At 42.9% G+C, this 26,049-nt stretch overlaps 1 protein-coding gene across 1 annotated transcript in view; it reads right to left on the bottom strand.

Moving 5' to 3' along the window:
* Positions 1 to 26,049, bottom strand: part of gabrg2 (gamma-aminobutyric acid type A receptor subunit gamma2) — a gene marked incomplete at its 3' end in the record, with an annotated part of 70,472 nt that overhangs the window by 6,757 nt on the left and 37,666 nt on the right. Inside the window, exons 7-8 of the mRNA XM_080779469.1 lie at positions 5,088 to 5,240; positions 184 to 389 (exon numbers count right to left, since the gene is read on the bottom strand). Of these exons, the coding sequence (XP_080635595.1) occupies positions 184 to 389; positions 5,088 to 5,240 (359 nt within the window). The remainder of the gene's footprint in view (positions 1 to 183; positions 390 to 5,087; positions 5,241 to 26,049) is intronic.

Raw genomic sequence — 26,049 nt, 5'->3', positions numbered from 1 at the left:
ATAATGCCTTGAACTTCACCAAGCATGCAGTTTCTTACTTTCTGCTGAACACAATAGCTGAAATCGACACTCTCCTGCGTAGCTTGTGTGAAGAACTTTCACGGTAAAAATAAATAAAAGGAAAAATACTAACTAACTAATGGTCACCCTTGCTTGTGTTTTGTGTTTTGGAAAGATGCTCACCGGATTTTTCTTCTTCTTGTCTTTTTTAGCGCTGGGCTTCCTGTTGCTGACGAAGTAGTGTAGCGTGCCGTACTCTATCAGCGCGGCGAAGACGAAGATGAAGCACACAGAGACAAACAGGTCCATGGCAGTCACATAGGACACTTTGGGGAGAGACTTCCTGGCGATGGTACTCAACGTGGTCATGGTCAGCACAGTGGTGATTCCTGGCAATGGGAGCATAGGTCAGTGAGAGGAAGAGAAACTGCAGAAGCAGACAACCCACAACACTCCAAATTAGGCTCAAAGGTACAAATGGAAACAAAGGAGTAGCCAGCACACAGTAAATGTCCTTTTTCACATGGTATATTACCTCTGACGAACAACCAAGTACCAACGGACGCGCGTCGGCCAGATTGGCCTTCCTCAGTCCATTGGTTGTTTGTCAGAGGTAATAAACCATGTGAAAAGAACATTTATTGTGTGCTGGCTATTCCTTTGTTTTCCAAACATACGGTACGTGTACAACAGTGATTCCCAAACGTTTTTAAATTTCAAGGACCCCCATAACTCAGAGTATTCAAGTGGAACCATACAGACTCGTGAGGGTGATTCCATTTGCCTACTTTCAGAATTGCAGACCTCTGGTAGGCTATACACCACTTCCTTTGTGTGGTATCAGAAGATAACGCAAACAAGAACAGCATTGTCTCATGAAAATTAAAGTCAAGAAGACCATAGATTATGTAGATTTGATCAATTGCCTAGATATATGTATTATGAAACTGCTATGAACTGACATAGAGGACACAGATAATAAAGGGTTGTATAATCAGATTTGTCCCTACATTTATGGGAAATAAGTTGCACTTTAAAGTGGTTAAAGTTGGGTAGAAACTGTAAAAAGATGTTTGTTTAAACATAAATCCTGTTATCCTTGGAAAAATATGTCACTGTAGAGCTTTGGATCTTAGGATCAAAGAAGCTGAAATCAAAATGTATTTGCAGATATGACTTCTCAGATGGGGTTATAGCAAAGGGTGACATATGCCAGTTGCTGTAATTCAAACAGACAGATGCCACTGATTGCTGTGCCTTTAATGTAGGCTACTGGATTCACCACGGTATAAATTTTACGAAGATTTCTGTGAAAGAGACAAACAAGCGAAAGGCTCGCCTTGCGTATGAAGGTGGGTCATTCTCTTGTTTTGATAGTGTATTTGACTGCTTAAACCAAACAAAAACCAACTAGTGATGAATAGAAGCATCTGCTTTCGTCAATACTTGACTTGATCTGTTCTAGCTGTGCTTACTTTATGATGAAGGTGTATTGGTTATGATTAGGTAATGGAAGAAAGAGCACACCTTGTTAAACATCTACACAAACTGGCCCTTTTGTGAAGGTTATAATTACTTTAACAATATTTTGGCTCTGGTCTTCATCTGTGTCTTGAAACGACCATGTTGGTCAAATAAATAGTCATTTTAATCTAGGTTGAATTAGTAACAAACAATAGTGTCCATAAAAGGTCACGATAACATAAGATGACGACGAACACACGACATTCGGTCACTCTTATTCTGAGATATTTTCAGCCCAGAAAAAAATCTTACGTGGATTAACAAAACAGAGTGAAGGATTACAAATTGTGTTGGGTATCGAATTAGGTTTCTGGATATCGGGTAGCCTACTAATTACCCATCCCTAATTACAAAGCACATGAGTGAATAGGCCCACATGCAATTTAATATTACAATATTACACAAACGGCTGTGCTTTAACGCCATTAAGGCACGCCTGCGATGCTGCAGGAAAGGCAGTGCAGAAGTCCTGCTGTATAATTGCAGACACTTGGTAGTCAGACAGCGTGCCACTTAAACCATATAGCCATCAGCTGGGTGACCCACTGTTGGGCTGTGCTCTTGATCCATATACCATAGTTTCACGATCTGCCGACACCGACTGTATGCACCATCTGGTGCTCTCTCTCTCTCTCTCTCTCTCTCTCTCTCTCTCTCTCTCTCTCTCTCTCTCTCTGTTGATGTGGATGGAGGTGGGGGGTTAGGGGCACACAACGCTGACCCCAGTTTAACAAGAACAAGATTACTGCTGACAGTGGAAGTGCCCCCCCCCCCCAAACGCACGCACGCACACACGCGCGCGCGCGCGCAAGCAGACACACACACACAAGCAAGCAGACCACTCAACCCATCAACCACCCAGCCAGCTAGCCTAATAGGCCACAGGGGGGGAGTTTTCTGCAGTCTGTGATTTGTGTCTGTTTCTCAGGTGGAACGAGAAACAGGGTTCAAGTTTAATATTGCAATGTTCTGAGCCATTTTGATATTTTTTGCCGGATGGCATTGAAGGATTACGAACTATGTCATCGCCATTAATCCCCCCCCCCCCACTCCCCAAAACCCACAAGCTTGCATTCACCTCTCCTGTTATCTTTGCAGGGGGGGAAATTAAGACATTTTGACTCTGAGCCAATATCCACTGGGCAATTAACAACGCGGTCGTGTTTATGCGGATTCATGTGAAGAGCGGCAGCGAAACGTGTAATAATCCAGCCTGCAACAGAGACAAAAACAAAGCAGCCTATTTTTAGAGAAACTAATAACGAAAGGAATGATTGCGTTATAAGGCTGCACAAAGCCTCCTGCCCAATATAAACTCAACGATGTGGTTGGATTTCAGAGCCCATGGATGGCTTTAACATCCAGCCATGTTCACTAATGATCACACGGCGAAGACAGGAGGTCAGGGTTTAGAGCCTTAGGGGGAGGTGGTGGGGTGCTACGTGGGGGGGCAGCTGACAAAGGGATATGCAACGGCGCCGTGTATGATCTCCACTCTTTACATCCTCTGAGGATGCCCCACGGTCGGGGATAACCAAGGGCAAGTTCAAAAGCTGATGAGTCTTCCTCGAGATTCAGCCTGTCCGCTCTCAACTTTTCTCCGTGTTTGTCTGTTCTTCCCTCCGGCGGAGGAGCGGCCGGCCACCTGCATTATTATTTTCGCTGAGGCGGCATCTTTTTTGCATCTCTTCCCCCCTCTGCATTGCATAATTAATGTCTCATTAGGACATGCATAAAAACATATGTGCCGGGATAGGCCCTTCTAATCAAGATGGACTAGATTCCTGAGCAGATGCCCCTGCAGGTCTCTGAGGAGCTGCATGGGGCAGGGCGAGGAGACCATTACAGGATCTGTGAAGGAGTGAAAACGATCTGGGCTATGCAGTTTCTTAGCATACTTTTCTTAAAAGGATCCCTGGCTAATAAACCTTGTATGCATCATACTTGCCCTCTACTGTATAACTAAACATTTTAATTAAAAATACCTTAAATATTTTATTGTTTTAGAATGAGTTAATCTTTCACTCAATGGGGACAACTCCCGTCGCAAGTGTATGATGTCATTTGTGCATGTGTGGTCCAGCCCATTGGATTGTGCTGAAATATGTTAATACAAAGTATTTAAAATATTGCTTTGATGCTCATATTAACCTTACATAGATTTTTGTTTTTGCTCAACTCATTCAGTGCCACATGACGCCTATGGACGCCTATCCCGTGACGCACTCGTTGCCATGCGCGCCTTTCGAAAATCCCTCTAATCTGGTGTTCAGGTGATGATATTCACATTACTTGCACAATTTTATTACAAATTCTTTCTTTTATTTATAATGGACTTCGGTGGCAACGAGGGCCAAAACTGGTATCCACCTGTGGCACTGGATGAGTTTAACTCATATTAATTTAGGAATATAGGAAGTATTACATTGTTTTTTTTTATTAAAATACATTCCATACAGTCCATATAGGGCTGGACCACTCATAGACAAATGACATCATCGACTTGTGAATACATTTAAGGTATTTTTCATTTCAAAAGTATAATGTATTAACTCATGAACTAAAAACATAAATAATATCACTTCAATAAGGGACACGTGTGTTAGTTTGCAAATGAGGGACAATTTCTTTTTTCAAGGGATGGTTGGCAACCCGATTTGCGAACCTTTCTGTTTTGAATTGAATCCTGCGTATAAGGACATAAAAGTTATGGATTGCAGAAGTGCAGCTTTAATGAATTTAGAGAGCAAGGGGTGGAGAGTAATTAAGGACAGGACTGACTGCTAATGAACTTCATTGGTATGACTGCAGCATATGTGTGTTTGGGCTAGGTTGACTGATTATGCATAGACTTTTTTTTCCTCTCACAGGCTCACTGAGCAATTACACAAAGCAAAGGGATTAAAAAAAGGAGACAGCATTCATGCCTCTCGCATTGTAATTTTGTAAACGAAGCAGTTCTCTGCTGTGTACATAAAGTATGCTACCAAATTAAGTTTGGACTAGTTCAGAAACAACACACGACTTCTGAGAATACATATTTGCAACTATTTACATATTTATACTGAAAGAACAACCGCAATTGCCCAAATTCCAAAATATTATAAACTATTTATATTCAATAGTTTGTTCTCTTTTCTGGAATACTTTTTCTTGCTGCATTTTCACTCTTAGAAAAGTAAGCAAAAGCCTTTGTGAAGAGTGTACAAGTCCCTCTTCTGAGTTAAATTAAAGCTACACTATTTATCTGCATGGTAAAACTATCTAACACAACTGGAATGGTTGTATTTGGTGCTCTTCTATTGACATAAATGTAGATCATGTGGTACCGTCAACAAGCAGTGTCTCCTCTGAGCGAGCAGGTGTGCTCTATTGGCTCAGTGGTAAAAAAAACAACAACAAAAATAAGCAAGGGGGGACCCGTGCTCGAATCCCGGCCCGGTAGTACATGAAAGTAACCTGGTGCAGCTTTAACAGGAAATGGGAGTATGACCCACCTGCCACCATCGTCACCTTGATGAGACTATATATATGCTAAATGCCTAAATTGTATATGAACGTACCTAATGATGTCCTGGCAGGCACAGCGTCTTTGTTGATCCAGAAGGATACCCAGGAGAGAACCACGATGAGGGTGCAAGGGATATAGGTCTGGATGGTGAAGTAGCCCATCCTTCTGCTCAGGTCGAAGAACACCGTCAGCACTACATAGTCTCCTGCACGCATGGAAAGAAAGGGGACAGGATATTACATAATTTTGCAGAACAGAGGGGATCATGAGTAGATACTGTATGTCTGTGGATATCTACACAATATTATAATATTGTGGATTGATTGATTGATTGATTGTAAGGATAACTTCCCCCGGCCCAACACAGGTGGGTATGATCACATGTAACATTTGAAGAGAATGCATAACTGAGTCACACTTATTTTGGAGCCAGCGCTTTATTTTATTTTTCTAAAATGTTTATCCCACGATGGTGCAAATTGCAGGCCGCTTCTTATCACCTGACAGATAATGTTCCAGATATCTATGCAATGTCCAGTATATTAGGTACGTCTAGTTCATTAACACAAATAATTTAATACTCCTCTAAATCTTCTGTTTTTCCAAATATAAAGTTAATGTCCCAATGAGCTGCTGCTGGTGTTATCCGCCAGCTTGACCAAAAAAAGAAAAATAAACGGTGAAACGTACTGTAAGCGGCACAAGCTTGGCCCACCTTTGAGGGGACAGACATAGAGGCACACAAATGTGAAAGTGTAAAAAGTGAAGCTCAGAAAAGTTAAATAAAAAACTTCCCTCGACAAGTCTATCTCTTGTTGCAGCCAGCTCTCACAGGATATTTAAGTGTTCAGCGACAATTTAACGCCGGATTTGTGCGCCCCCTTAGGAGTACAAATTCTTAACGCCATTTCAGTTGTCAACTGTGCCGCTCATCCTGTGTTGTGTTCTGTGCCATTCAAATAGTGTGTCGTGTGTGTAATGAGAATGAGAAGCCCTGGAGTGCAGGCAAAAAGCTGCTGTCCTGGCAGTAGTTAGCAGGCCATTAACAGCAGCATGAGCTGCTATCCCTGCGCTGGCCGGCCGGCCCGCACGTGTGTGCGCACACACACACACACACACACACGCGCACGCACACTCACACGCACACAGGTGATCTGGCAGCTTGTACTGTGATGTTGGATTTTGGGACCACTGCAAGTTGTTGTTTCGCTACAGTAGGTCTGTCTGTCTGTCTGTCTGTCTGTCTGTCTGTCTGTGGCCTGCAGCACACTGTTGTCTGCTAATTGATTAACATGAGTCAGCGGTGTCGCACCCTCGATCCTGCCCTTCTGCTACGGCTCTGTAGCCTGCAGTGTCCACACTATCTGTCCTGTGTGTGTGTGTGTGTGCGTGTGTGTGTGTGTGTGTGTGTGCGCGTGTTGCAGGGGCTCCTTAGCGTCTGTGAAAATAACAGCTGTTGTCCGTTAATAACGAACAGTGCTGAGTAATTTGGCAACTTGGTGAAGAGAAGGCCAAACACATGCTGTGGTCAACTTGGTGAAGAGAAGGCCAAACACATGCTGTGGTCAACTTGGTGAAGAGAAGGCCAAACACATGCTGTGCGGTTTGCTGTAAAACACCAAACATCTGTGTGTTTGTTTAATCACTTTCAACCTGGCAATAATTTTTGGGGCATTTCAAAAGTTACGAAAATAGACGATCTACCAGCTCAGCTTGTAGATGGGCTGTTTTTGAGCGGTGCCTCCGCTCCATTACGCTATGCTATGTGTGTCCCTATACGCGTCCCAGTGTCTGTCTGTCCGTCCGAGCACGGAAAGCTGCAACATGGTGACACCGGAGACCCCCACACGGTAACTCTGAGTGCAAGTGTGTCGGGTGAGTGGCAAGAAGGCGGTTTCAAAAAGGGCCTTTGGGTCCACTTGTCATCTTATAAGGGCGGCAGTGGCCCAGGGGTAGGGTGACCAGATGGGAACCGCAAGGTTTATAGTTCAAACCCGGGCTCCCCCAGAGTTAGTGTCGGTTTCCTCCGGCATCGGTGTGTGAATGTAATGCCCAATCTCTGTAAAGTGCCTTGGATAAAGGCGCTAGATGAATGCACCATTTACCAGGGCTCACTGCAAATTGATAGAAAGTTATTACCTTAATCCCATAATGAAACAACTCTATCCTGAGGGTTGACTGAATTGTTTGGTGAGACTCATACTGAAGCCACATAGCACTAGCCTGGCTAATAACCCAGACTCAAATCACACTGTCGTGTGCAGGCAATCTTTTTGCGGCTGATTCGGTCTGGCTCATTAGCCAGGCTAACATAGCACAGGATATGCTATGGCCTTTGAGACTCATACTGAAGCCATAGATCAGGATATGCTATGGCCTTTGAGACTCATACTGAAGCCATAGATCAGGATATGCTATGGCCTTTGAGACTCATACTGAATAGAGGCCATATCACAGGATATGCTATGGCCTTTGAGACTCATACTGAATAGAGGCCATATCACAGGATATGCTATGGCCTTTGCTGTCACCAGATATCAATCATCAGAATGTGTAGACATGGACCAGGTCATGATCCATCCCAGCATGCACCTCAGTTCACCACAGTGCTGATGCTATCATTAGTTGGCCTAAGTGCACCAGGGACACTGGAATAACTGTTCATATCCCTTTGTGTGCTTTCTGCTGAGGCAGGCAGGTGTGCCGTAGATAGCAGTAGAAATGAAGCCATGCTCATATAGTGCACATCCGCCCCCACCCCTTATGTTTATTTATTTTTTGTTTTTTTTATTAACATTACATTAACGGGAGCCTGGAAGTTCCCCAGCCAAAGGCGCCCACTGACAGCTGAGAAACTGCCAGTTAATACACTTACTTCCGCTCTCTCAGCAGTTTGAAAGCTGGGTCGCCTCCTTCTCTTTATGCTTACAGTCTTAATGATGGGATTTCGACCACAGCGGCTGGCTTACTGCAGGCTCGTTGTGTACGGTAAAGGCACTCCGGCCAAGCGTCCGGTAGTTTGTTTGCCAGTTTCATTATGGCTTGGCAGACCTTGCCAGGTAGAGAGAGTGCGTGTGTGTGTGTGTGTGTGTGTGTGTGGGGGGAAGGAATTTATCGACCTGCGCCTTCTTGGCAGACCAAAGTGTATCAGTATCAGTAAGTCCGCCATTACTGCTATGCGCTAATGTACCAGTTTTGTTAATGACTTCCTGATTCCCCACTCAAAAACAAAATGGTTTCCACTCTACTATTGTCTGTTTAAAACTTGGGCCATAGTTCCGGGGCTCCATTTACTCGCGCACAAAACGCAGTCCAAATGTAATCAGCAGGCTGCAAATGCATATCAAATTACACCGTTATGGTCCTGTGTGTGCAGAGGACTGATTGCACCGTATCGATTTTAATATGCATTTTTAATACTGGGGTGCAGCGTCAGCGAGGGAAAGTATTGGGAGAGCGGACCGAAATTGGTTCTCGTCGCTGTGGGAAATTTGTGTTTTAAAAGGTATTTACAGTTTACACGCCTCACAGAGTAATGGAATAAGGTTTCATGTTCTTTCAATCACATTAGCTTCTGTGTGTTTGTGTGACTGTGTGTGTGTGTTGTCTAAGTGTCTGTGTAGTCCAGTCCACACACCACAGCAATCATAACACCTGCATGATGTGGTTTTATGCCTGTTATGCATTATGTGTTGCTTGGATGCTCCTACAGTACGTCTGTGGGTGGGTGTCACAGCAACAATGGACAGCAGAAGGTAAATGTGTCAATATACCAACGTGCACGTTCCCCTGTCGTACACCATACTCTCACTCATGCAGCTACTGTACATACATGAAAGATGTCTGGGAAATGTGTTTGACGTGCCTTCCGTGCGTGTGCGCGAGGATGAGAAGACCCTGCGTGGCTGCAGCCGGCACTTTGTATATCTAAGAGCCCTGTGCTTTGGCGCCTGCCTTTCGCAGTCCTAAAGCTACCACACTCCTTCTCTGTCAGAGCAGACAGATAGTGTAACAAATGGGCACGGGATGGGGGAGGGGGAGAGAAAGAGAGAGAGAGAGAGAGAGAGACTGCATTATATTTCAATGTTTGTGGTTCTGTTTGATGGCGGGGCCTCAAGTTGATCAAACTCTTGACTTTCGCCTTAGGCTTAACTTGGTCCTGAGAGAACAGAGAACCAACAGAGTGTGGTGGTTAATTAAAATATATTGACCCAAGTATATGAACTATGAAGAATGAAACCCTGACTTAGACAGGAAAACAATTAAAATGGGTTATTATTTGCTTCATGGAAGAGTTGGGCAAACTGACTTGGAGTGGGTTTGCCCTTCATACTTCATTCCTCCTCATATCCCTTTTGCACAAGTTGAAAATATTCTAATCCCATTACGCCATTGCAGTAATTTCATTGCATTCAGCCTGATCTATGCGTCCCTGTTTACCACGCGGCGATGAGAAATGCTGATGGCTGCGGTGTGAGAAATCAGCCGTGCAAAGCAATGGCTTCACAAAACCTACAGCATGAGGCACGGCTTATATTAAGATATTGTTTGGAGTAGTTTTATTAGCATCACACATTTTCCCATAGAGGGCGATTTACCACGTATACAGCTAGCAGATGTAATCTCCTCCTCTCCCCTTCTTAAGTGTTCCGGAACGCAATAATAACCTGATGCGGGGTGGGTGATCATTCATCAGCCTACTGGTGTCTGGCGGGTGTTAAATCTCCACAGGCAGAGCACGCCCAGGTGAAGTGCTTATAGCGAGTGCACTGGAAGACATGCATCCCACCCCAGTTACCCCACTAGCACGAAGAGCTGTCCAAATAATATATTTTTGCATAATTACACATTCTAAGAAGTAAGATATTATGTTTACATCTGAGAAATAAGCCTCAATGTTATTTGCTGAAACAAGAACAGTGTATATAACCTAACCTGGATTGGCGATGGCTTTATCACAGTAGTATGGGTTATGTGGTGAACTGATGGGGGAGAGATGAAGGATTGGTGTCACACGAGGATGCCATTGTGCAAGCAGCCACGCTGTAAATTGTCGCGAATGGGGAGAGAGAGAGAGAGAGAGGGAGAGAGAGAGAGAGAGAGAGAGAGAGAGACCTATAGACCTGAGGCACATGTTAGCGGTGGTTCTCGGATGGTGCTGGAGGAGCAGCAGACACTTGTGTCATGAGCTGCTGACATACTATCCTGCTGCTGTCAGGGTTCATATGTGACAGTGGGCACTACTGCATGTGACAAATGAGTGTGTGCATAATACACTGTATACTGTAATGTGTGTAGGTATAGGCTATGTGTGTGCATGCTGTGTAGTCAGCGGGAAACTCGGGTAATGACCACGGTTGCACGCTATGGCAACTTTTCAGGGACAGCTTACAAGAGTCCGAGACAATGACCTCACCTTTTCCACTGACATGTCCTGGGGCAAATCTTTCCACTACTCACTGCTACAAGTTCAACTCCCAGCCAGACAGTGCGTGAGCTCTGGCCATGGAGGAGGGGCCGATGTATTTTGTTTTAACTCTCTTCATGTTAAATTTCCACACAACTATATATATTTTGCAACAAAGGCTAGGAGATTGTCCTCAGTCTCTAGTTGAGTGAACTGTTCAGAGACCGACTTGTGAGTCTATTGTCACCCAGACAGTGAGCGGATAGGGCTGGTGTCACAGCTATAGGCTAAGAAGTGGCATTGTAAGAGAGTGTAAAGGTCGTTTCAGACCGGAAGCAAGTGACACAGGCGTTCTCGCTTGGATCAGCACAATTTGAATGCGCTCCTTGTTGTTGACTTTGTTGTTGGCTTTGTACACTTACTGATGTTTATCGGTCTCTCTCAAGCATTAAACTAATGGAATAACTGTTAACAAACTGTACCGGATACAAGGCAGTCAATAAGAATGAGTCCCCTAAGATTATTTTCACTGTTTCATTATATAAAACGAAATTGAAAATGCAGAGTTACACTTTATGTAGATAACCTCTTTTTATATCCCTATTCCTTTTCTAATGTTCTGCCATGGTCCGACTGCAGAAATATATCTCACTGTTTCCCAAGTGTCATATTTTAAATAAAGAAATACATATAACATTTTAATCCTTTTTGTTCTCCCTGGATTAATACACTTTATCCCGTCTATTTGCATGTAATTACATTTCCATCTACAATTCTATTCCTGTCAATACAGGATGGACAAAATGGATACAGAAATGCATTCCCATCTTTCTTCTCAGATAACCCAATGAACAAAGCGGTCTTACATCCAGTGGAATCCAGCATTCTCCCTCTTTCTCTCACAATGTTACATGTTCCTGGTCTAAAAATGGCCTCATTATTCCTTATTCGTATCACGTCGTGGAGATATGTGATTCACACCCATTATGTAACCAACAAATTTAGCTCCCACACCCTCCTTCCTTCCCCCTGTTTAATACCTTACCCCTTTTCTCTCTCGCTTTAATCTTTTCTGTTCAATCCATCTCAAGTGAACTGTATTTTAAACATCTGCGGTTACAAAGTTATATTCACTCGATGATTGGAGAGGCAACCCGAGGTAAACCCTCTAATCCCCGATGTGCTGCCGTTAAAGAAATATAAATAAATAAACATAGTCTGCAATAAACACAAAATAACAAACAAGATAACATCTAATTGGGTGACAGTGAATGGGAGCAGTAAGGCAGTGGGGAATGGATTTTGAAGCAAATGGAACGCTGCCGTGTCACACTATTATTTTGGAACAGCCTTTCGGAGGCTTTTGAGAGGTGTCTGAAACAGAATGGTGGGGGTCTGTTCAGCTTGGGTAACAACGGCTATGGATAAGGCTGGAGAAAGAATTGACACATTTTGACAAATTCTGCAGGCAGCCATACAGAAAGACAGCTGGACAGACAGCCTGAAGGGTCAAAATTGGTACAAAACCCATTTGGACAAAACAATTATCCCCTAGAACAGTTGAGAATGTTTTTATGAACATTCAGTGCAGGTAACGGGTCATTCCAATACATAATGAATTACATAATGGAGCCCATAGTCAATGGTGGATTCAAGGGCACAGCTTCATGGTTTGTGACAGATGGACCTCTGATTTTCAATGTCAACACTTAGAACATCATATAGTTTTGTATTAGTTTATTAGCAAACTTCCTTGCTTAGTTTTTATATTAGCCTTTTATTGGTCACTTTATTAGACTGTCCTGTTTCTCCAGCTTCTTAGGTATAGTGGGTACTGTGTGTATGAATGTTATTGTCTTGTATTTGTTTATTGGCAAAGCTGTGTAACAGTTTTTGGCTATTTGCCTCTTCTCTTGGCCAGTCCCCATTGTAAAAGAGACTTTAGAGTTTAGACTATTAAATAAATACATAAATAAATATTTAATTAATTGTGTATGGGGTAATCCAGGTTATTTTGTTCCTGTGAAGGAACAAAGCTATTCAAATGAATTGATACCTTGTAGTAAACATGCTCCATGGCCGTCTTTAACTAGACAGCCATGTCTTTCACTGTATTATTCTGGCAAACTATATGTCGGGGCTCTGTCATTTTACGCAACTGAAACACTCATCCATGCTTTCATCACGTCCCGCCTTGATTATTGCAACAGAATCCTCTACGTCTACTACGGCACCACCTCCAAAGTCCTCAATAAACCAGAACTCAGCTGACCATATATGGAGATATGGAGATCTAATGGTGGAAGCGTGGGCAGTGTCTTGAGTGTACAGGGTTTGATGAGGACCCAGGTAGGGCCGGGCCTTAATTTTCGGGCCTGTTGGGAACTCTGGTTTTCACTGGCTGCCGGGCGCGGCTGCACAAATAACTTTTGGCAGGCCCGTCTAGAGTTTAAATGGACAGGTATCAGTCAAAAGGGAGACATCGAAGAGGTAGGATGGATGGGGAAGGATAAACATATGTCAGAACAGGTTCTGACATTGTCCATACTGTCCATATACTAAATGGTCCCCAAGACCAAACTCCGTACATGGGGCGACAGAGCTTTTGCCTTTGCTACCCCAACCCTGTGGAATGCCCTCCCTAAAACACTCAGCGATGTCCCCACACTCCAAACCTTCAAAACCCACCTCTTCAACATTGCTAACCCTATAGCTAACTCTTTTCACTGCTTTTAATGTATATCCATTAGATTTTAGTGTTTATTTATTTGCCCATGTAAAGCGTCTTACTCTTTGGGTACTCAGAAAAGCGCTATATAAGTTTGAGACGAATGACTGACGTATCTAGCCACTCTGTAGTCCTGCCCACAAAGGCACTGATTGGCTCGGTTCTTTCTCCAACCTGGAAAAAAGCTGTGGATGAGGGCAATGTAAGACCTCTAAATCGCTCAGCCGCCTTTTAAACGTGGATATATAACAGCAATTCAGAGGTCTGGAGTGGACCCATGATGCTAGCATGTCCGCATGGCCGTTAATGCTGTACATGATCCTGGCTATCCTGGGATGAATAGGAACAATATTTCATCTCGTAAAGATTCAGGGAGAGATTTATCTCGAGTAACATATTTGTTTGAAGGCCAGCTAATCCTCTTAAGTATTCAATGTCAGGGCTTTGGTGCCGAGAAACCCAGCGTTTACCACCCATTATGCTGATGTTAGCCTACATACCATAACCCTTCACTTTTGGCCGATGTATTATCTCCACATTACATGCACAGACACACACACACACACACACACACACACGCAGACGCACACACAGACACACACACACACACACACACACACACACACACACACACACACACACACAAGCGCGTATGTGTGCACGCACGCACGCACGCACGCACGCACGCACGCACGCATGCACGCATGCATGAGCACACACACACATACATCTTTGCATATTTACATATATTTTGCAGATAATATATGCTTCACTGCATCCGGTTGTCTCGGGTTCCATCAAATGCATGGAACCCAGCACATTATGTAAAGGATTAATGTAGACATGACTGTATCCTAGTACTAAGTACAGTAAAACAGTAGCCTACAAGAAAAAAGAAAAAGGCCTGCAATGCATCATTTGCACCAGAGGATCCTTTTCTAGAAGTAGAATGAGGTATAGGATGGTCAAATGGAGAGCAAAAATATGATAACTCTTCATAATTTATAGACACAAAGACAAACCTGGATCTCGGTGTCCTTATTTGAGGATGTTTAGCTCTGGGAACCTGGGTTCTGATGCAAGGACAATTAGCCAAGTGAAAGGAGCCCCAAGGAGTGGAGTTTGATACTCAATTCATTGAGCTTGGCTAATATGACCCGAAAGAGTAGCATTATCTTTGAACTGGCTGCAGTCTGACTGTCGAGACAGGAGATACAACACAATTAGGTGGGTTTTGTGTGTGCGTGTGCGTGTGCGTGCGTGTGTGTGTGTGTGTGTGTGTGTGTGTGTGTGTGTGTGTGTGTGTGTGTGTGTGTGAATCTTTAAGGCTGTACAGATGGCTCTTGCTCCATGTAACTTGGGCGAGTCACTCACTCTACACATCCCTCAAACGCCTGGGAAACTGACTTTATGAACTCATCCTGTCCCTCAGAGTGATGTTACCGTTAGCCTTAGACACTGCTGCATGCTTTCTGGCACTTAACAATACAAAAAATAATAATCAAATGTACTCAGAGTACATATGTTTGTCTAGCTCACATAACATACTGTACATCTCCCTGCCTCCCTGTCCTTTGTACAAGGTATTCCTGTACTTCTCATTATGTGGACATAAATAATTGTGTGCGTACGTGCGCGTGCTTGCGTGCGTGTGTGTGAGTGAGTACTGTAGTATGTGTGTGCATGCATACATGGTTGAGGGCATAAGGATTAGGGCATCAGTGAGTTAGGATTAAGAATGGCCATACGTTGGCAATATGTCTTAGGAAAGCTGACTTGGACATGTTAATGTGTATACTTAAGGTTGGGGCACAACTTAAGTGGACTTTGATGTACATATAAGATCATGTGCTGTGTATTAACAAGGCACATTCTATAGGAATGTGCTTTCTTTTGGTTATTTTTTTACGATGCAAGTTGGGAAGACATGACCATCACACATCTTGACCTCTCTCCTACTACCCTATAACCATGCTGTACCTTCTGTTCTCACTTTCTTTTAATTTGACAAAGTTTCCTTCCTTCTCCTTCATCCCAAACGTTATTGCCATTCTTCTATCACATTCTTCCGTATTATGGCTTTTGCCCAGTTTCGTCACTTATATCGGTTTGCGTGCAAAGATTAAAACAAAGATCCGCCAATCCGTGCCGCTGACAGTTTGTGTTAGCCCATTAGGCCCACAATCAAGCATACAATCTCACGAACACACATAGAATCTTCCCCCCCGAGCTGCCGGATACAGATATTCATGGTGTTTCAGTTCACGGGCACCGCTGGAGCGTTAAATTTGCCATTCAGCACTGCACACCACATAGGGTCAGAGACACGCACGTTTGAGACCGCTCGGTCAGATGCATTTCCGAGTTAAACGCCCGGGACAGAGTGACAATTAACAGAGATTTGATGAATTATTAGAAGGAAAAGAAAGGAAAGGATCACGGATCAATTGAATGAAAAGGCATGACACTCCCTCTTTTTTTGATAATTCCATCCCGTTGTTAATATTGATTCATTTACGTTTGAGCAGTACCATTATCACACATAACTGCAGATTAAGTAAAGTAATTATGGATAAGCAGGGCGTCATGAGGGGTGGGTGCCTGACCTGCTCTGAATGTGATGATTATAATGATTATGGGAGAGAGACTACAGCTAAACTCTTACAATGTTGTACAATTATCACCAGCACAGTGCCATGCACTGATTTGTCAGATAGAGCCAAAGACAACTACACTATAGACAGGATCCTAAACGGCTAGAAACAAGATAAATACAGTAGCAGTACATTTATTTGTATTTACTAATGCCAATTAAAAAGTGTACCACTTAAGCACTATTTCATACTTTCATTCTATTTCATACTAAAATAGGAACGCCAGGTGGAAAGTGGTTAAAAAAATGTTTTTAGGGTAGACTTTGCCTCTGTATACTGTAGGAAACAAAGTGCTGATACAGTGTCTTCTAAAGTCCCCCCACTCACAAAATCATCAACCTGTACCTCTCCCCCTCATTCTCTTTCACTCTGTTCTCTCTGCTATTTAATTCATGTCTCGTATACCTCGCTCTAGTGAAGGTGAGGAGACGGTGCATTCCGGTGTGTCCTACTTTTAATCACTCTGCTGCTCACTGTGTTACAACCACACCTGCGCTGTGGCAAAGGCACGCCACCACTGACTGGGGACATGAAGATCAGGTCGCCAATGTTAACTGATCTTCAGGAGGGTGAAAGGAGAGTGCAGGGCCTTTGCAGTTTTTATTTTGTATTCTTTATGTATCAGAGAATAAGCAGAACTACGTATACTCCTCCCGGCCATACAGTTGCTCTTTATTCTGTTGATTCCTTTTTGACTGTATATGCCTCTCTTTTATTTTAATTTATCAAAGTGCAATCTAACAGCCAGCCCAGCCCCAACCCCCCCTCTCTCTCCACAGTTTCCCAGTCTTCGTTCGTCAGTGCTGTGCGTGTACGCGGCCATATAGCTCTATAATTCCTAGGATGTCTGGAGACATCTTGGGCACAAACTGTCTTAATATGCAGGTGATGGTCTTTAGGAAAAGGAAAACAAGAGGCCTTTCCCCTCCTCCCAAAGCAATCTCATTTTGTTTTGGCCTATGCAGAGACTCTCATTTCCAAATGTTAATTACTGGGTTAGGTTATTAGACGAGATCGAGGAAAGGGGGGGGGGGGTACTGCGACACGGAAGTATACAGCACAAAATAAAAAAAGAGAGCGAGAGGGAGCACAAATGGGGCTTCACGGTTTATGTGAGAGGAGGACGTGTGCGTGTGTGTGTGTGTGTGTGTGTGTGTGTGTGTGTGTGTGTGTGTGTGTGTGTGTGTGTGCGCGCGGGTGTCTTGTGAACAATATATTTATTTGGCATCATATCATCATGCTAAGACACTGGTTCTAAACCAAGGGGTTCTAGGGGGTTCCAGGTGGTTGCTAACAAATGATTGATTAAGTTTGGATTTGGATTGAGTAAGGAACCCGAGCCTTGAGGGTCTGTAACTCAGAGAGAGTGTGCACGTACGTGTGTCTGCATGTGTGTGTGTGTGTGTGTGTGTGTGTGTGTGTGTGCGCATGTGCATGCGTGCGTGCGTCATTCAGAACGATTTGCCCCTTCCTCTCCCACTCCTGCCAGTCACAACTTTCACGCTGAGAGAAGGAAGGAGAGACGAGAGAGCTGCTATTATGGTGGCAAGAGTGGCACGGCAGCTAATTTGTTGTTTCACACGGCAGGTGTTAACCTTCTGTTCTCCACCAAAGATGGGAGTCGAGATGGAAAGCGACAACATATTATTACTGCAATTAAATTACATTGTTTTTGTTGTACTGTGTGCACAATGAAATATGGAGTCCAGAGTTGAATTAACATTGATTTGACAGTGCATGAGTTTTGTGTGTAAGCAAATGTGCCAAACCAACATGAGTATAGGCAAAACCATATACAGTAGCCCAGTGGTGTACAGTAACCAAGTAACCAAGTACATGTATTCAAGCTACACTACAATTATTTTTACTAATAATTAGATTTTGATTATCACAAAACACCAGTGGTGGAAAAAGTACAAACATATTTTACTTAAGTAGAAGTACTGATTCTCTACTTGAAAATTACTTAAGTAAAAGTACAAAGTACCCATTAAGAAAGTTACTTAAGTAAAAGTATAAAAGTACCTCAAATTAAATGTACTTAAGTACAAAAAGTACCCGGTGTAAAAATGTACTTAAGTATAAAAGTAAAAATTACAAAGTACAAGTAAAAAGTACAAGTAAAAAGTACAACATGCTTTTCAAAATGCCTACAAAGAAATGAAGTCCAAAAGTGGCTTTATTTCAACACTCGTCTCGAAACTGGCCATTCATTATCAATGGCATTTAATGTTTGTGTTGGGATAAACCCTAGAAACTAAACTGGCCACTCATTATCATTACAAACATTACAAACAACTCAGGGTGCAAGCAAGCTCACACAAAAATATATTTCAGATTTAGGGGAGAATGGGGAGAGCCATTGCAATTTGCAAAACAGACATTATAATTGCTTAAAATTCACGCATTATAATTAGCCCTTCACTAATTAAGCCCCACCCACTCCACTTTGCAGGGCAAACTGTCTCCCATTGAGATGCATGTAAAATGATTTCTCCATAAAAATAATCGATCATTTCATTAGCAAGAGCTTGAAAATGTCTTCTAAATAGAGTAAAAAAAGCCTACAGTAGGCTATAGGCCTATGCACAAATGTGGATTTCATTATTGGGGGATAAAGTTGAAACCGATATCAACTTTAACGACCATCCCGTTCGACAGACGTTTACATGCAATGCACGGTAAAGACGGCCTACAGTGATTATTATTGCAATCACCTGGATGGGTGAGTCGTGTAACGTTCCTGACGTTAAGATGTGTATGTGAGTCCCATACACATGCGCTGCATCTGCTGCTATTGCAGTTCTGTTTTCGTCACATAATGTGACGAAAACAGAACTGCAATAACCAGCAGATGCAGCGCACGTCAGACACACACACACACACACACACACACACACACACAGCGCGGCTCGCTGTTATTTATTCACTGCACCAGGGAGAGAGAGAGAGAGAGAGAGAGAGAGACGGGCGCTTCTTGTCCAGCTTTTTCAACGCACCGCACCACCATGCTTCTGTGTGAATGTGAACGAATGAGTGAGGCGATGACTTTATAAACTTTATGTGGAAAATGCGGAGATTGCGCATATTTCGCGTGGAAATGTGTAGCGAGTAACGAAAGGTGTCCAATTTTAATGTAGCGGATAAAAAGTACGATTTTTGACTTGTAAATGTAACGAAGTAAAAGTAAAAATACAGAAAAATAAAAATAGTAAATAAAAGTACAAATTCTCAAAACGTGTACTTAAGTACAGTAACGAAGTAATTGTACTTCGTTATTTTCCACCACTGCAAAACACATGAGGATATCTAAGGGATAACAAATGGGTTAACTTATTCTGCATTAGAATTACTGGGCTGGCATAAACGAATGGAACCCCACTGTACCTGCAACATCGCTGCCTGGGGTGGTATGTTTATTTTTGGAACACACAGTTTTTATATGACGTGATCCAATGCAAAAAATGTGACCCAGGGGTAGTGGGAGTGATGCCAGGACTTGGGTACTCTATTGTACCCAAGTCTCTTGGGTACTCTATTGGGCCAAAGATACCGACTCCCTGTCATCTTGTGTTCCTTCACAAGCCTAGATCCTCTACTGCTTGTTAGATTATGCATAACCTTAACCCAAAAGACAATTGGGATGCAGCTTTCTTCAGTTATGCTCCCAAATTATGGAACACCTTGCCTAAAGAGATTAGAGGCTCTGTTGAAATTTCTAAACAACCTGCAAACAGACTTTCTATAGCACAGTTTCTCACCATATTTTAAGGCACGTCATTTCACATTTTCTATTTAAACCATCTCGTTGTGCTTGAGGTTTTTGTATTTAAGTTTCATTGTGCACAGTACAACAAAAACAATGTAATTCAATTGCAGTAATAATATGTTGTCGCTTTCCATCTGGGAACTGCATTTCCAAATAGTTCTACAATGACAGGTGTTGTGTTACTTAACAAGCAGTTAATCGATTTTGAAAATACAGCACACAATTCCCCTTTCATGCCTTTATGTTTCCATTCTGCGGTAATTTAATTTGACCAGGGATAAATTACAGCCACGATAACGGAGCCTATTCACATTTCGGCGTTATTGCACTACGTGTTTCCATCTCACACCAACTTTTCTTCATTAAAGTGACTGGCCAATGACAAGGCTCTGCGCATTCGTGTCTCCTCTGCATCATTTTCTCAAACAATTCAATAACACCATGCCTTAATTTGCTTTTTGATTTCTTCTCCGTTTGAGTGTGCGTTTTGCTGGGCCCATTACAGCGCCTCCGCTGGGGAATTCCTCAAACCTCCTAACGTGGAGGGCTGGAGGCAATATTGCCTCCTGCCCGTCTTGTCTCCCCATAAGTACATTTCCTCGGAGGAATTGTCTCTAGTTGTGACTGCACTAGCACTATAGCATCCATTAACCACTTTCATTTGTTGATTCGTTGACAGGCGTTCCCCAGGGGTCCATACTTGTTCCCCCTCCTTTTTTCCCCCTTGGAAAAAAACTCTTCAGCCAAAAAGCTGATCCACAAGCTCACAACGCATCACAATTAGTTTTCAGAAAGTGTTAAATTACTTTGTGACTTTGTAAATTGCTTGCACTTTTCCCCCCAAAGTCCTACAATGTGCGTTACATACAGTACTGTACGTCCAATTCACAGGCCAATCCGGCACCAACCTGCTGTGAGCAGTGAGAGGTTCAGTCTCTTGTTCAAAGACAAGGACATCATGAACATGAAGCCATGCAGGAGGAGCTGGGGATCAACCCAGGAACCTTGTGGTTCAGTTCCTGATCCACTGTAGTGCCCTACCCTGTACGAGTGTTGTACAGTGTGTCGTTTGTGCATGCTACACAGCACCTTAAGAACACCATAGCCTGTATACATACTGCTTCTTTCATGCTATGCACGCACCTGCATATGATGCTTTAATGTTTCTAAAAGAACATGTACACACCTGCATGTGATGTTCTAAAAGTCTAAATATAATGTGTACCTGCTTTAACATACGCTTTATATCACTGTATATTATGTAACCTAGCTGTTTTCTATCTCTTTCGCCTTTGTCTCACTCTACCTCTGTCCTCTCTTCTCACGGAATATTTCAGACAAAACGATGGAGCCCACCTCTTTCCACCTAAACTGTGATGTGACAAATAAAACTGATTCCGATTCTCTATTGTCTGGTTTCTGGGAAAGAGTGCATGTGGGAGTGCATAGTGTGTGCATTTGATAGCTCTCGGTGGCAGCACTTAAATGCTATAGAGAAGAGAGCAATAATAGTGCACTCTTCCGTGCTACTATAAGGGGAATCCATACCATACATATATATATATATACCGTACTGTATATATGCATGTGCATGTTACAGTACAGTATGTGCATCATTCTGTGCACATGTACTGTTTGGCTCACTCGTTCCCTCGCTCGACCACTTCCTTTGGTCCTCGGTGCCCCCAGACATCTGGGGTCATCCGCATGCCGTGGAGCTGCGGTATGGGGAGAAAGGCCTGTGATGTTTCCCGGGGCTTTTTCAACTCAAAGCGGATCACACAGGCCGACGCACACAGACAACACGGCAGTGTGCCACAGCATCTCGAAGGTCACTCCAGGAATAGCTCTCAATACAAAAAAAAAAGAGAAAAAGAATAAAACACACGTGTGGACTCATGCTCGCAGAGGGGCACGCTCACTCGTGTTTATAGTACATGCGCGTGACACGTGCGCACGCACGCACGCACGCACATGCAGTCAACACACACAGTCTCTGATAAGCAGATACTGTAGAAAATTAGCCATCATAAGGTTCTGCTTAAACCATCCCATGATTCATAGCAAGAGGGGCGGTTGCATAATATCGAGGCAGAGAGATAGCAAATGGCATTGATTCCCTTTACGCTTGGGAGGCTTGCCTCGTGCCCTTTTAAATGTTGCTTTTTCAAATCATTTATTCAGTTAATGTGCTTGACAGATGGCCGATACAAACAGAGAGCTCCCCTCCAATAATAATTGACATAAATGTTATTGGAGACATGAAATGACATCTGGGCAATTTTTTCCTACAGTTTGCCAATGGAGTTGGAAAGAAAAACTGTGTGATTATCCATATTATTGATAAATCACCTTGCTTCTACTACAGTACAGTATGTGCTATTCTTAAGCTCTTCCACTACTACTTTTTACTTTTAGTTGTGGCTTCCCATCGCAGACACTAGACACTAATCATTATTTACCTCAGGTATATCTTTATGTTACCTTATAGAGACTCTCGTATAGATTATGTATTTAGTTCTGTGCATTGTGTCATTTACAGTATGTGGCGTCAGCGATAATAAGTACTTTTCCCACTGTGGGATCAATAAAGTGCTACTGTACTGAAATTCATACTTGTCGGCAACATCCTGCGTGTTATGTAACTGAAAGTGTAAAATAAAACCCTGGAGTCATGGCTCTTCCCCAGAGACTGTAAAATAAAACCCTGGAGTCATGGCTCTTCCCCAGAGACTGTAAAATAAAACCCTGGAGTCATGGCTCTTCCCCAGAGACTGGTGCAATGGAGCTGCATAATCACGAGCATTGTAAAAATTAAGGTTGTCAAATTTAGGATGTTATATATCCACATAATTAACATCCCAAAAGCGTCTGCTTTCTTTGATTTAGATGAGTCGGTGTTCCCCATTAATTAATGCACCTCCTGCATGTCATTTGCAGGGCCATCGCCACGACTTCCAAAACACTGACGTAATTCACAATATTGTTTGTCAAGGTTAGCATTTTATGCAGGGGTCTTCATCAGGGACCCCTAGGGGGCCCTCAAAGTTGTACAAATATTTTAATTATTATTTTTACATGAACCACTTGAACCCTATAGCATCACTCAGTGGCATAAATTAATTATTCATGGGTTTTCAGATCAAAAAGGCCCATTGTGCACGTGCGCACGGTTCCATCCCTATTCTGTGGGGAACATTAGCCGAAAATAGCGGATCTACAAGCTCACAACGCCTTGCGCTATTCAAACAAAGTCTTTCTCTTTAGTTGTTATTTATCTAAAGTGTGCTAGCTTGCTTAACATCTGGGGGCAACATCCACAAGGGTAATATTATAGTCTTAAAAGAAGGAAAAATACATAGCAAAACAGTTAATTGAGACATAAAATAAGGTGTTATTGTCAGAAAGTAGACACTCTGTGAATGCAGGTTATTGGTACACACTCCCTAACAGCAGGCTTCAGGCTGGTTTCCCCGCCCCCTTACCCACCACACCTGCAGCTGCAGCAAACAGATAGGAAGTGTGTCACTCAAGTAAGTCAAGTTATATTATATTTGGAAGTAAAAGAGTGAAATAAACAGCTAATGTAATGTTCAACCTCACTGAGTAGAGTTGTCAGGAGTGGAAAAGGATGAGTCACGTGTGTGACAGTTGAAAGAGAAGTTAATTATATTCATGGCAAACCAAACTCAAGGTAGTTAGCCATCTATTGTTAGCTTAGCATTAACCCCAGCATGCCTGCCCTATTCTAGGGGGAACAAAAATAGCAGGTCTACAAGCTCACAACGACTCCAGCCGCTATTCAAACAAAGTCTTTCTCTTTAGTTGTTATTTATCTAAAGTCTGCTAGCTTGCTTAACATCTGGGGGCAACATCCACAAGGGTAATATTATAGTCTTAAAAGAAGGAAAAATACATAGCAAAACAGTGAATTGAGACATAAAATAAGGTGTTATTGTCAGAAAGTAGACACTCTGTGAATGCAGGTTATTGGTACACACTCCCTAACAGCAGGCTTCAGGCTGGTTTCCCCGCCCCCTTACCCACCACACCTGCAGCAAACAGATAGGAAGTGTGTCACTCAAGTAAGTCAAGTTATATATTATATTTGGAAGTAAAAGAGTGAAATAAACAGCTAATGTAATGTTCAACCTCACTGAGTAGAGTTGTCAGGAGTGGAAAAGGATGAGTCACGTGTGTGACAGTTGAAAGAGAAGTTAATTATATTCATGGCAAACCAAACTCAAGGTAGTTAGCCATCTATTGTTAGCTTAGCATTAACCCCAGCATGCCTGCCCTATTCTAGGGGGAACAAAAATAGCAGGTCTACAAGCTCACAACGACTCGAGTCATGTTGCGACACGTTGTGTATTATAAATAAAATACTGTATACTAGGCTGTATATTAATTGTGTATGTTGTGACAGGACTATATGTAGGCCTATACTGTTACACTGTATACTAGGCAGCTAGTGTATGCTGTGTTGTGGCTTGCTTATGTTGAAGGTTGTGAGTTGTTGTGACAGGGTACACACACTATGATACATTATATATATTCTCTCTCCCTTGCTCTCTTGTCCCCCTCCAACTCCGGACCATAGGAGCTAGTACACGGGGGCTCTGAATAGCATGGCCATGGACCCTGAAGCAGCCTGTTCTACACCGCTGTGCTGTGTGCATCAACCAGGAGGAACATGTTTACCAACAGATGTCGGAGTTATGGACAGTCCCCTGGGGGGGGCAAGGGTGTGAGACGATGGCAGCCGGGAGAATGATGCTGGTCGATGGAGATGCCGCTGGAGGGCTCATCCGAGGGTTCCAAGTTTTCACTCTGGCCACCACTTGCACAACTGATAAAGTCTAATAGAACCATGGCTCAAGGTAGGAAACTTGTTTTTCTTTAATTTCTTTCTTTTTTTCCCTGTTTTCTTTTGCTGCTGCTGCTGCTGCTGCTTGTGTTGTATGTATGCTGTGTTCAAGCTGTTGTCATTTTGTAACCCAATTTGTGTGGCTGGCAATGAAGCATGTTCTGTCTCTGGAATTGAAGGCTGATGTGAATCTCACCTACAGTGTTAGTTGTGTTGTTTTTGATGTTGAAGGTAGTGAGTTTTAACAGTGACGTATAGCTCTTGGTCACCTCAATTAGCCTCAATGTGTGAGGTTGGGTTGCTATTTCCTTTAAAGTTCAAACTAGATGTTTTTGGCTCTGACATAATGGCCATGAAATACACATTTGAAGACCAGTGTGGATCTTCAATTAATTATGCAGCAAGTGAAATGCTTGTCATTAATTGACCCATGTGTTGAGTGAAACAAATGAGGGAGCTTTTGGAAGCTGTATTGCTTAGAAAGAAAGATCAGAAGGCTAAAAGTTGTAGTGGCTATTCTATTTTCTGAACATGCAAGGTTTTGTGAAAATTAGGTTTATATAACGGGCTAATTTCATTTTGTTATTGTTACCTGTTGATTTGTAGTATACTTGGTGGTGGTTGTATCTTTTTCCCTTTTTTTTTAGTTTTTCTTTTTACCCCTTTTCTTACACAATTTAGTTGTTAGGCCAATTGAGTCCTCTCCAGTCTCCACACACATTCACCCTAGCCTTTTAGAATCTGATCTCAGGTCAGAATGAAAACTGTCATGATGTAGAAGACATTTTTAGAATCTGATCTCAGGTCAGAAGGGGTTAATATCATCCTCCCTGCCAGGCTTCCCTCCACAGAACACGGGCCAATTGTATGTTCGTATAAAGCCGGATACACCACGGTGGATTTAAACCCACAACCTCTGTGGTGATGGGCAGGCACACCGCACCATCCGAGCGCCCAGTTGTGTCTTTTTTTTAACAATGTTATTTTGGAATCATATCATCGACAATTATATGATTCCAAAATAATATTCATTGTGCAAAGACACTGTTCTAGACCTGGGGTTCTTGGGAGCTCCAGGCCAAAGACACTGTTCTAGACCTGGGGTTCTTGGGAGCTCCAGGCCAAAGACACTGTTCTAGACCTGGGGTTCTTGGGAGCTCCAGGGGGTCACTAGCAAATGATTGAGTAAACTCGAGCCTTAAGGGTCTGTAACTCAGAGAGGATTGTACTGTCTCTTTCACTGAATGTGTTTTCAGTATCCGATTTCTAGCAGTTTTCTCCCCCCTTTGATTCTTTAGTTTTTACTCTTCTACCTTCTTTATCCCAGTCCCTTCTTTCTGCCAATATAAGCCCCCAACCCCACCGCCCAATTGTCTCTGATCCCTTCTGATCTCCAGGCTGGCAGATGGGTACTGGCCCGGCTTCTTACGCTAGCTTAACCCTGCCACTGAGGGGTTAACTTTGCAATAAATTCACATGAGTGTTAACCAGTGCTTGGATGCAATGGCTTCAACATCCTTTGTCCTGCTTTCACTTCTCTCCCTCTCTCTCTCTCTCTCTCTCTCTCTCTCTCTCTCTCTCTCTCCTGT

This window comes from Protomyctophum bolini (assembly GCF_963924005.1).
Source record: "Protomyctophum bolini genome assembly, chromosome: 13".
Classification (NCBI taxonomy): Eukaryota; Metazoa; Chordata; class Actinopteri; order Myctophiformes; family Myctophidae; genus Protomyctophum; species Protomyctophum bolini.
Note: the sequence above shows the minus strand (reverse complement) of the source record. Positions and strands in the feature narration are given on the sequence as shown.